Raw genomic sequence first — 10,794 nt, 5'->3', positions numbered from 1 at the left:
CCAATGAACAGCAGCTGTGTCCTGGGAAGAGAGAAGAGTGAGAGAGAGACAGAGGGGTGGCGCAAGAGAGGAGGCGGCAGAGAGAACACCACACTCACACAAGAGTAGTTTCAGGAGGCCCGTAACACATGGATATACATGAATATATCCTCGCTCGGGTCTGTAGGTCAAAGGATACATCAACTTTCAGTCTGTGGGATAATGGTGTGCAGATAAATACTGGAATATTGAGTCCTCCGATACCAGATATTTATTCTCTAGAATTGATTCTCATTTTAAAATATTCACATTTTAATAATTTAGGGTACATTTATACTTTAACATTAACGGAAAAACAGTGGAAAGTAATTATATTATCGGGTTCATCGGAATGATTGACAGAAGCTACTTGACAATCCTGTCATGGTGATATGTAAAATACAGCTGTATAAATGCGTCACAGCTCACATGTGCTTCCAGGTGCAGCGGAAGAAAACGTGGAGCTGGAAGCACGCGTGTAGCTGAATTTGGAAAGTGCTGACGTTCTGTTGACATTTAAACAACAGGGACTTCCTCGTATGATAAATATTAATACAGAATCCCATTTGTTCAAATTTACATTCACAAATATGGTTATGAAATTAGTAATTAGTAAATAAATACATGCTACAGTACATAGCTGTATTAGTTTACCTTGGGGGTCATATGTGTGTCCCTGCCATCACATGGATTCAGTTGGACTAGATTTAGTCAGGTAAAGATGTAGCGTAGAGCATTTAAAGAGCATTACGTAGGTTGGGTATCATTAAAATATATGCAGTAGCTGTAAGCAACAACTCATAATATTTCATACATAAGATAGATCAATATAACCTGTATTGATAAAATGTTTCTCAGTTGTTTTATGATTTTCAATCAGTCACACTCATTTTTCATTTGAAAATTTAGGTACTTACTTTTCATGTTTTTTTATTTCTTGTATAATAATGCTTTCTAATTAATAAGAACAAGAAGTCTGATGTCTTTTATTCATTACAAAAGGTATACATTATAGTATACTGTATCATCGATGCCATCCTGAATTTTACTTGCTATCAGATCGGAATAGAAATCAGTATTGCACGTCACTGGCAGCCAGAGAGCAGCAGGCGATAGAGATGTTTTGGCTTTGTTTAGGGGAGCTGTTAGGTGTCCATGTTTTTCAACTGGTATTTCTTTCTATATTTTTTTTCTGTTTTGCAACACAGATTCTCTTTGGGGTTGCATAAGGAAGGTTGTCTGGTGTTTAAAAAACTCTTAACAGCTCAAACACAGCTGGCGAATGACAAGGGGCAAGCCATAAATGGTTTGTCCAACCTGAAAAGAGAAGAGAGTAGTAGAGATAGATATATGTTGATAGTTCCGCCTCTTGTTTCAGATAGTTTACATGTCATTTTATGAACTTGGCAGGAATCTTTCCAAGCGGAGCAGGTTTACTCATTTGCATTTTTCCTGCTGTCACATCAGGTGTGTTCTGGATTGTTTTCAGGTGAAATCATTTCTACAATGAGATCCAAAAAGGGTAGGCTATCATGTTGTTGTCCTTATATTAGAGAGCTCTTTTAGCTTTGTGTATTGTCCTTTAGTGTATTGAATTAGAGTATTTCGTCGTATGTGTTTTTATGTGTCCAGTACTAGTTTATGTGTAACTGCGGTTTACTTATTGATGCCTTTTTTAGTGAGGAAGTGGACAGTGCATCCTCGGTTTTTTAACATAAAACTCATTGTTGCATCCCAAATATGATCTCCTTAGACTAATTTTTAGTTTTAGTGTCCTTATTTTCCTCTGACTTGTCTCTTCTGTGTCTAGGTTCTAGATCTAACATAATGTAATGGAAGTTTGTTAGGCACAACCACCACAAGACACAATACTGAAAGACAATGGCACTACACATATTCCTTAAAAAGTAAACTTTTAGCACTTACTTCAGATATCCTGCTATCAATCGGCAACTGAATGAAGTCAAGCTTGCTGTGATAATTCACTGAAAATTACGTCTACAGCCGAAATTCTCATTTAACGTAACTTATATCAATGTGACATTTAATTATTAGATGTCCATTCAACATCCTTCCTGTTCTAAAGGATTACAACCACAATACAAATGCCATACAAATACACCTGGCTGCAGGAATACAGATTGAAATCTGTCTGGAGATTCTCTCTAAATTACAAAGAAGTTACTTGCAAACTTCCAGCAATCTCTCTGAGAGGGACTGCAATCAGTCCAGGTCAGACTGTCACTCTTTGCAGAATGGTGGCTATCAGGCGGTCTGTGCAATTGCAGTGTGATCAAAAGTGGTCATGAGTGTTCAAGAGCCTCAAGTTCTGGGCATCCACCAGTTATAATCTGCTGGAGAATGTAAAAACATTAAAAAGAGCCACCAGGCTGCCACTGATTCGTTTTCATTTGTTGTTGTTAATTCAAGGAGGTTGCAATCCTATTTGTATTTGTGTGATTGTTTGATTCTCCATATTCAAAGTGCGTTTAGTGTTGGACAAGTTTGTTCAGCTAACGTTATCACTGGATGGTGGTGCAGGGGATGAGCCCTCTTGATGTTTAGTATTCTGAGTAGGGCTGCAGATTGATTATTATGGTAATCTATCAATTATTTCATCAATTCATCGAGAAATTAGATAAGAAATGCTTTTGGCTTATCAATGAGCAATAATAAATATTCAAATGAGAACAAACACAGGTCTTAAGTTGAACTCCATTCAACATCTGTCCAAAAACAACAACTAAATCATTTGATTTTATGTCCGTGCCATATTGAAATTTAACTTTTAAAATAAACTGTTTCTATGTCAAGCATCATATGTATAATTGTCTACTTTACAATATAAAAGGGCCATTGGTGCTGTACAAATAAAATTGAATTGAACTGAAAGAAAGCATTTCTGAAATGCAAAAAGTATCTAAATAATCAGAAGTACAATCAAAGGTCAAAGTCACATAAAATACGGTATATATGGAATCTAAGAAATTTACCTTTACTATGTGTTCTTGGAAACCTTTCTGACATTAATAGGAGGCAAGTTTTTGAGTAGCTGAAAACAGACATTATAATGTCTCAGGTCATTTACACGTCATTTTTTATAAATTTACAGAAAACATTGTCAAAGACAGCAGTTTACTCATTTTCTTTTTTTCCAATTGTTACATAATCCGTGTTCCATTAACTTTTCAGGGGAAATGAATTCTACAAGGGCATCTAGCATCATGCAAGGGTATGCTTCATTTTTGTTCTCTTTATGTTAGAGATGCTTTCTTTATTAAGTATTTAATCTGTTTAATGCTAGTTTAAGAACACAAAATAAATATGAATATCAGGACTAAAAGTTGCCTATTGATGATTTCTGTAAAGGTACATGGCAGTAAGATTGTGGGGGTTTCTACATGCATGTTTTTTCTAAACATATTTTTCTATGAATATAATAATCATTATCATTATGATTATTGTAGTTGTTGCTATTGTTATTTTCATATATTCCATTCCACTGGATGAGTATTCCACATCCAAAACATTTTTCATTTAAATAAGGATACATTCAGATAAATATTTTGCTAATTCTCTTACTGACATGTGCAGTAAGGGGAAACTGTGCAATCTTATTGAAACACAAATGCAAAAGTACCCTGCCTCACTATTCCTAATTTTTTCTTTTTTTAATTAACACGCCAATTCTTTGCCTGTTTGATGTTAGAAGGCAATTGCATCAAATTTTCAATATAAACAATAATATCTTATATATAGGATCATAGCTTGGTCATTTTCAACCACACTAGGGAAGCTCGTCCCATTTTGACCCTGGGGCCTTCAGGTTATGCTCGGCACAAATGTTCCTGTATACTATGCTTGCCACTTTATGGCATTTTAGCATCTTGCACCTTGCACCCGAGCCTGTCCCAATTATTTGAGAAGGGTTCCTGCCATCAAACTCAAAATTACCTTATTTTTTTTCTTAAAATGTTGAGCTTAAAATTGTTAGATGTTTTGTGTGCGTTCTATTGTGAATAAAATATGGGTTCATATTTATAATCAAATGTATATTTATAATACAAATCACTGCATTTTGTTTACATTTACATTTAACACAGTGGCCCAGCTATAATTAAAATTGGGGTAATAGTTATATAAACCGATGCTCTTCACATTGGACTGATGATGATGAAGTTTATCACAAGGCCTATTCACCTTGATAAAAAACATGTAACTATAGATGAATAAGTGGTGTTTTGTTGTTGTTGTTGTTGTTCTAAACTGATTCTCTCCATTTCCCCAGGATAACATGTTGCATGCTTTGGTGGCTGTTGTCTTTTGTATCTCATGGAAGCTTCTCCTGGAGCTGTGTATCAGGAGCTTCCTGTGGCAATTATTGCAGTTCAGTTTGTAATGAAACATTCTGTAAGTGGTTTAATGCATTTCTCTTAACTTTATCTTAAGTAAACTGAGAAGAGACAGGGACAAGTTTTAGATGAATTTCATAAATATTCTTTATTTATTAGGGTGGCAGCGTGGTGCAATGCTTAGCATTGTCGCTTCATAGCAGAAACCCCAGGTTTTGAATTCACTGTGGCACCTTTCTGTGTGGCATTTGCTTGTTCTTCCATGCTTTGGTGGGTTCTTTCCAGGTACTCTGGTTTTCATCCACAGTCCAAATATATGCATTGACCTAGGTTAATTGGTGAGTCTAAATTAGGCATAGGTAAAAATGTGAGTGTGAAGGGTTGTCTATCTCTCTGTGTTAGCCCTGGTTGTGGTAACCAAATCTTCCTTAACCACAAACACTTCCGTCCTTCCCTCAACTTTAGTTGCCTCTGGAACACATTTAGAGAACAATGGTTCAAGTGTTAAATCCTCTTTCTGTAGCCAAGCGACCTCACTAGCACTAGGGAGAGCCTCGGATTTCAAAGGATATAAAATGTGTTCAGCTACTCTTGTTCTCTTCACCTTTTCATGTCTTCTCTGTCACATGCTCTTTTTTGGTTTAGAATGAGTGCTAGACTCGTCCAATGGCGCATCCTCATTTGCAAAAGGCAATTCATCCCAACCCAAAGCATTAACCTGTTGCTCCTTTGCTTTTGACCTTGTGACCACTAACAAACTTTCAACTGCTTCAGCCTGACATGAATGCTTGGTTATTAGCTCTGTGAATATTGGAAGATCACGGCCCAACACCACTTGATAAGGCAGAGTTTGCAGCACTCCCACTGAAAGAGTGTAACACTGGCCTTCAACTTCAATTGCAACCTCAGCAATTGGGTACGATACCTTATCACCATGAATACAGCACACATTCACTGTGGAGGCCTATCTCCCCCCACCACTTTCCCTGCCAGTGGCAGACGCCCTCAGACAAGGGTAGATGGATGGGCGTCCAGGTACCCATCAGCTCACTCCTGGTGGCTGCTTGTCGGGGCCTGGAGCCTGGGGCTCTCTCGGCCTGAGGCTCGGTCACTCTGGCACAGCTGGCTGCCAGCGGAGCTCACGGGCACGTCACTGCCCATGAGCTCCGCTGTTTATTATATTGAGTTCAGCCTGCTGTTGCATCAGAGTTCGCAAACGTTTGGACAATTCAGCCACATTCTCTTGTCCATCAATATAGCCACTTACTGCCCCTTGTTGGTCGCTGCCATCTTGTAAATCACCTGCTTCACATTCTGGAACAAGCCCTCTCTTTGCTTGGGTAGACATCTTCTCCACTCATTAATTGGCCTGGAAACCCACTGCTGCTGCCACCAAATGTGGTAGAACTTGACTTAAGCAGCCAAAGAAGTGCAGGAGACAGATGCTGTCCAGTGTAGCGAGTGATTTATTCACCATTTTGTGACCAAACCATATTTACAAAAATAAATTTAAAAAAAAACTCAACTCCATAATTAACTCAGTTCAAATAAATATAACTAAACTTAAATCAACGGAAATTAAGGTCAAACTCCATACAGCTACACTGACCTGGTCCTTCCTTCCTGAACACCTGCTTTCACCCGCTTAAATAGTCCACTCACCCCTGGACTATTCCATTAGGTAGGTGAGAAGAACCAGAACCAGTCCATTTACTTCTTTTGCACAAAGTAGTCTATGGCTAAAAGTTCATGATAGAATGAATAATGTCTATTTTGAGCTGAAACGTAATACCCCCATGAAAAATTTATTTAAATTGTTTCCTTTAATTACTTTACAGCCAGCTGCTGTATGAGGTATACAACAAACATCCTGGATGGTTCAACCCAAACAAACCCTGCTGAGTAAGCATTTTATTTACCCTAAATACATGATTTTTTTTTTCAGTTTGTCAGAATTTGGTGTTTGAACATTTGTGTCTGAGTGCAATTTGTAAAACACTTTACATTAAACATGAAGAATTTGGTAATATTAAGAATATTTTTGTGTTATTGAATCGATGACAGGGTGTAAACTAATATAATACTTGTGATGAACTATTCTTGTCCTTTTCCACCAGAGCCTTGATGAGCCTAGAAAAAATTCTAGAAGAAACTCCAGTAAAAGGAGTCATAAATATATCTTCAGGCAATTTTGTGGCTCTCCTCTTCAAACCCACTGGTTCCTTTACAGGCCTTGAAATTTATGCCAGTGACAATGAGGTAAAAACCCAAAAGACAGAAAGGATTGACACTGCTGTTTTCACTTTTTGGGAGCAATACTAACCACGTCCAATCATTTCTTTGGCTTGGGCTGAAATATCTGAACAACTGTTAGACGATATTTAAACAATGTGTACACACACTTTGATCTCAGATGATGACTTTTACTGATTACTGCTTTGATTGACATTGCCTTGAGCACAATTTGCAGGTCATATTATTTTCTTATCAATTATTACATCACTGAACACATTTCCATTTCTAAATTTCCTTGCTATTAATACTTCAAAAAGCCTTTTAAATACCATCAACTTTTCAGTAGCTGTGACAGTTCTATCATACTATTTCATGTATTCAAATGCAATATTTCTCCCTCTGTTTCTGGGAATGATATAGGCAGGATTGAGTCAGGTCCCCAAGAGCAAAGTGCATGTTCAGCTACCAAGCACTCTGAATATTGGACAACAGGACAAGATTGTGTTCTCCTTGTTTAAGTTGCCTGAAACAAATGGGGTAGGGCAGCATATGGGCTTCTGTAAAATACTTTGTTTCTTCTGTTGTGTATAAAATTCTCCACAATTTTCTCACAGTCAATATGAAATATGTTTTGAGTTCTAAATCAAGCTTGTTCCAATGAATCCCATGGATACTTGATCCGAGTGGGTATTGGGGAGCTATCTTGTTATTTGATTTGTGAGCAGGTACCATTTTTAAACCTGATTTATCTTTTACTGTTGTAGTGTTTATAGTTTATTTCTGCACGTAACTCCAACTGCAAATTCACATAGATTTTTTTTGTGATTGATTGTATATCATTGGCCAAGTTTTAGCCAAGTTCACACTCATTCAGAATTCCTTTCAGTATTTTTGTACATAATTTGCTTTATTATTATTACAAAGGAAAAAAGTAAATGGGTTAAGGGTTGTGTTACACATCATGCAGGCTGAATTATGTTTTGAAAAAAGAGGAAGAGTTACTCAAACACAGTGATGCACAAGAAGTTGATCTTTTGGTATTATGTAAATCAAAATGTAAAGCAATACAAATTTAGAAAAATTTGAATTTAGGGGGTAGAGTAGTAGTACATGGGAAAAGACAAACCTCTTGTTTTTACTAAGATGTAAATGACAGATTCAAAACAGTGCGACATTATCTCTGAGTTGCTTTCCCCTTTTGCAGTTAGAATTTTATAAAAATCTTACGTAAAATCATTATGAACAAACTTTTAAATGAACTGGTGTATGTGTTGCATTCTAGACTGATGCGGGAGTGTTATATGATGTATATGATCGAAGACTGGTTATCCTGAGTGTGCAGGGCAAGCAAATATCAGGTCTTAAGGATCCTGTCAACATCACCATAAACTTTAAGGATATAAATGTAATTATAATTTCATTTCATCACTTGTTCCACTCTTGCATATTGATATATAATCCTGAATATTATGGAAGTCTGTGTAAATTATTATTATTACTAAAAGTTAGTAAAAAAATATAGATGCATAACACTAAACAGATATAAAATAGTTATTTTGTTATATGTCTGTTTATTTTTGCCATAGAAAACCCAGGAACCCTCCTGTCAGTTCTTTAATTTTTCAACAAACAGTGAGTAACCAAGCATGATGTCTCTCATAAAAAGTAATATGTACTATAACTATGTCTTTTTTAAATTTGTAGTCATCTGGGTTTCTAGTTTCACTCAACATTACAGATTTCTGAGTGAACTGATATAATTAAGAGGTGACAGCATCTCATGGATAATAGTTGTTTTTGTTTCACTTACCAGATTTCAGTACGGATGGCTGTCACACTCGGTGGACTGATGGTCAGAGTAATGTCACCTGTTCCTGTGACCATTTCACATACTTCGGCGTGCTCATGGTAGATTTATTCTTTTTTATTATACAAAGTATAATGAACAAAAAAGGCATAAAATTATGCCAGTAATTTAAGAAATCTTTTAAATAAATAAATAAGAAGGAGAGATTTAAAAAGAATTACATCACAGTTTTGTCATGCCTCAGTTAGGCTTGTTAAATCCAAAAGTTTAGGAAAACACTAAACAAGTATTGCTTGCTATGAAGGTTTGCCAGGGTTAGGGCTGCCACGATTAGTCGACTAGTTACGATTACGTCGACTATCAAAATCGTCGCCGACTAATTTAATAGTCGACGCGTCGTTTGAAGCTTTGTAAGATCACAAAAGACGCAGGAATAAGTAGCAGGATTTAAGCGTGTAATAACGGACTGAAACAGAAGATGGCAGCTCTGCATGTACAAGGATGCCAGCTGCCATTAACCCCGAAGAAGAAGAAGCTATGTCCCAGAATTCATAGCGCAGCCCAGCTCAGTTTCCAACAATGGCAGCAGCTAGTTAGTTTGAATATTACTCTTATTATTCTTTCTGGGTCACAAAATAAACGTTTAACATATATTCAGGCAAGAATGTAGCTGTGTAAACTTTAAATATCTGCTCAGTTTATCAAGACACCACATATTTTCAAAAACACTCCGACGTTTTCGGAGACGTCTGCTACCCACTAGCTCGATAGCTAGCCGGGGGCAAGGCTCACTAGCGCCGGACACCGGACTCCCGGCAAACAGTTTTCAAACCCACCGCCGTCTTTCGCTACTCAGGTTAAACATATATGAGTCACTTAGATAACTTAAAAATGTTATTGTTTGGCTTTTTTCAGTATTTTATTTGTTCCTGAGTAAATCGGTTTGGCTGAGATTAAAGTTACAGTTTTTACACAGCTGAATAAACGTCAAGCAGACAGCTGATCATCAGAAGTGTGAGATGCTCGAGAATATACTCCGGTGTCCTGTTATATTTTAGATAGCAAGGAGCAGATGGCTGAGTTTATTAAACTCCACTGAAACAATCTGCAAATTTCATTAAAATTTAATAAACTAACATCTTGTCTTTTTTAGTTAGCACATACCTTAAACACTTAAAGCTGTAAGCTAATGATAGTTATATAAGAGCAGATGCTGCTGGTGCAATAAGCTGTAGGTTTTACGTCCAATGGATGCATGATCTGATTAGTCGACTAATCGCAAAAATAATCGGTGACTAGTCGACTATCAAAATAATCGTTTGTGGCAGCCCTAGCCAGGGTAAGAACATTTATATGCAAATATTAGTAAATGAGGTCCAGTGTCCTTCAGACAGGCAAGAACAAAATGGAGGCAACGTACAAGAATACCAAACATGGAAAAGGTCCACGCAGCTCATACTCAAGCGTGGAATGATGTGGTACCTTGCAGTCATTGAGCTGACTGCATTCACGGTGTACCTATGCATTACAGTGTCAAATGTGAGGCACTCTGTCTGACAGCTAAAGCTTGGGTCAGGCAACAAGCTAATGACCCCTACACACCAGCTACTGGAATAAAAGTTGTGAGTTTATTATAACGGATACAGTAACATTTAATTAGCTTTCTGTTAAAAACAGCAGAGGTGATTTAATATGCCAGTTAACTTGCCAATTGTAACAAAAGCAGTTAGGTCTGAAATATTGTTATTAAAGTTAAAAAGGCTAAACTTAAACATTTTGTAAAATGAATACATTTAAAAAAAACTATCTTAAATAAATAACCGCCCCATTTTTAGGATTTGTCCACCTAGTAAATATAGAATCACTAAACTTAAAACATCTAAAAACCTCAATTTTGTGCCACTAATAATGTGAACAAATAATGTGAAAGTGTATTTGCTCCACAGACGTCTCCTTCTGTGCACGTCTCAAAAAAAGAAATTGAGATATTAGCATACATTTCTGTGATTGGCTGTAGCGTGTCTCTCTTTACTCTGATCATCACCGTTTTACTCTTCATCACAAACAGGTAATTTGTGGTTTTTTGTTTTTGTTTTTTCCCCATCAACATATTTTTCAATCAAATATGACAAAGAAAGTTGTCATTTACAATAGATCCCTTCTTCTCTATCCAACAGGACGCTCAGAAAAGATGTTTCTATGAACATCCACATCAATCTCGTCATCGCCCTGATCCTCCTCAACCTGCACTTCCTGCCCAGTCAGGCAGTGGCAGCACACCCCTCCACTTGGCTCTGTTTCTACATGGCTCTTGCCCTTCACTACTCCCTGTTGGCCACTTTCACCTGGATGGCCTTGGAGGGGTTCCACCTCTACCTTCTC

General features: G+C 37.0%; 1 protein-coding gene across 1 annotated transcript in view; it reads left to right on the top strand.

The window, feature by feature from the left end:
- Positions 1 to 1,441: 1,441 nt before the first annotated feature.
- LOC121812478 (adhesion G-protein coupled receptor G2-like) overlaps positions 1,442 to 10,794 on the top strand; it is a 31,627-nt gene continuing 22,274 nt past the window's right edge. The window contains exons 1-11 of the mRNA XM_042214789.1: positions 1,442 to 1,540; positions 3,211 to 3,250; positions 4,307 to 4,428; positions 6,209 to 6,272; positions 6,488 to 6,629; positions 7,026 to 7,142; positions 7,888 to 8,010; positions 8,192 to 8,237; positions 8,419 to 8,513; positions 10,359 to 10,480; positions 10,590 to 10,794. Coding sequence (XP_042070723.1) covers positions 1,525 to 1,540; positions 3,211 to 3,250; positions 4,307 to 4,428; positions 6,209 to 6,272; positions 6,488 to 6,629; positions 7,026 to 7,142; positions 7,888 to 8,010; positions 8,192 to 8,237; positions 8,419 to 8,513; positions 10,359 to 10,480; positions 10,590 to 10,794 — 1,092 coding nt within the window. The 5' untranslated portion in view covers positions 1,442 to 1,524. The remainder of the gene's footprint in view (positions 1,541 to 3,210; positions 3,251 to 4,306; positions 4,429 to 6,208; positions 6,273 to 6,487; positions 6,630 to 7,025; positions 7,143 to 7,887; positions 8,011 to 8,191; positions 8,238 to 8,418; positions 8,514 to 10,358; positions 10,481 to 10,589) is intronic.

Source organism: Haplochromis burtoni, unplaced genomic scaffold (genome assembly GCF_018398535.1).
Source record: "Haplochromis burtoni strain Fernald_Lab_line unplaced genomic scaffold, NCSU_Asbu1 Contig_610, whole genome shotgun sequence".
NCBI lineage: Eukaryota > Metazoa > Chordata > Actinopteri > Cichliformes > Cichlidae > Haplochromis > Haplochromis burtoni.
This window is presented reverse-complemented; position numbering and strand designations above follow the sequence as displayed.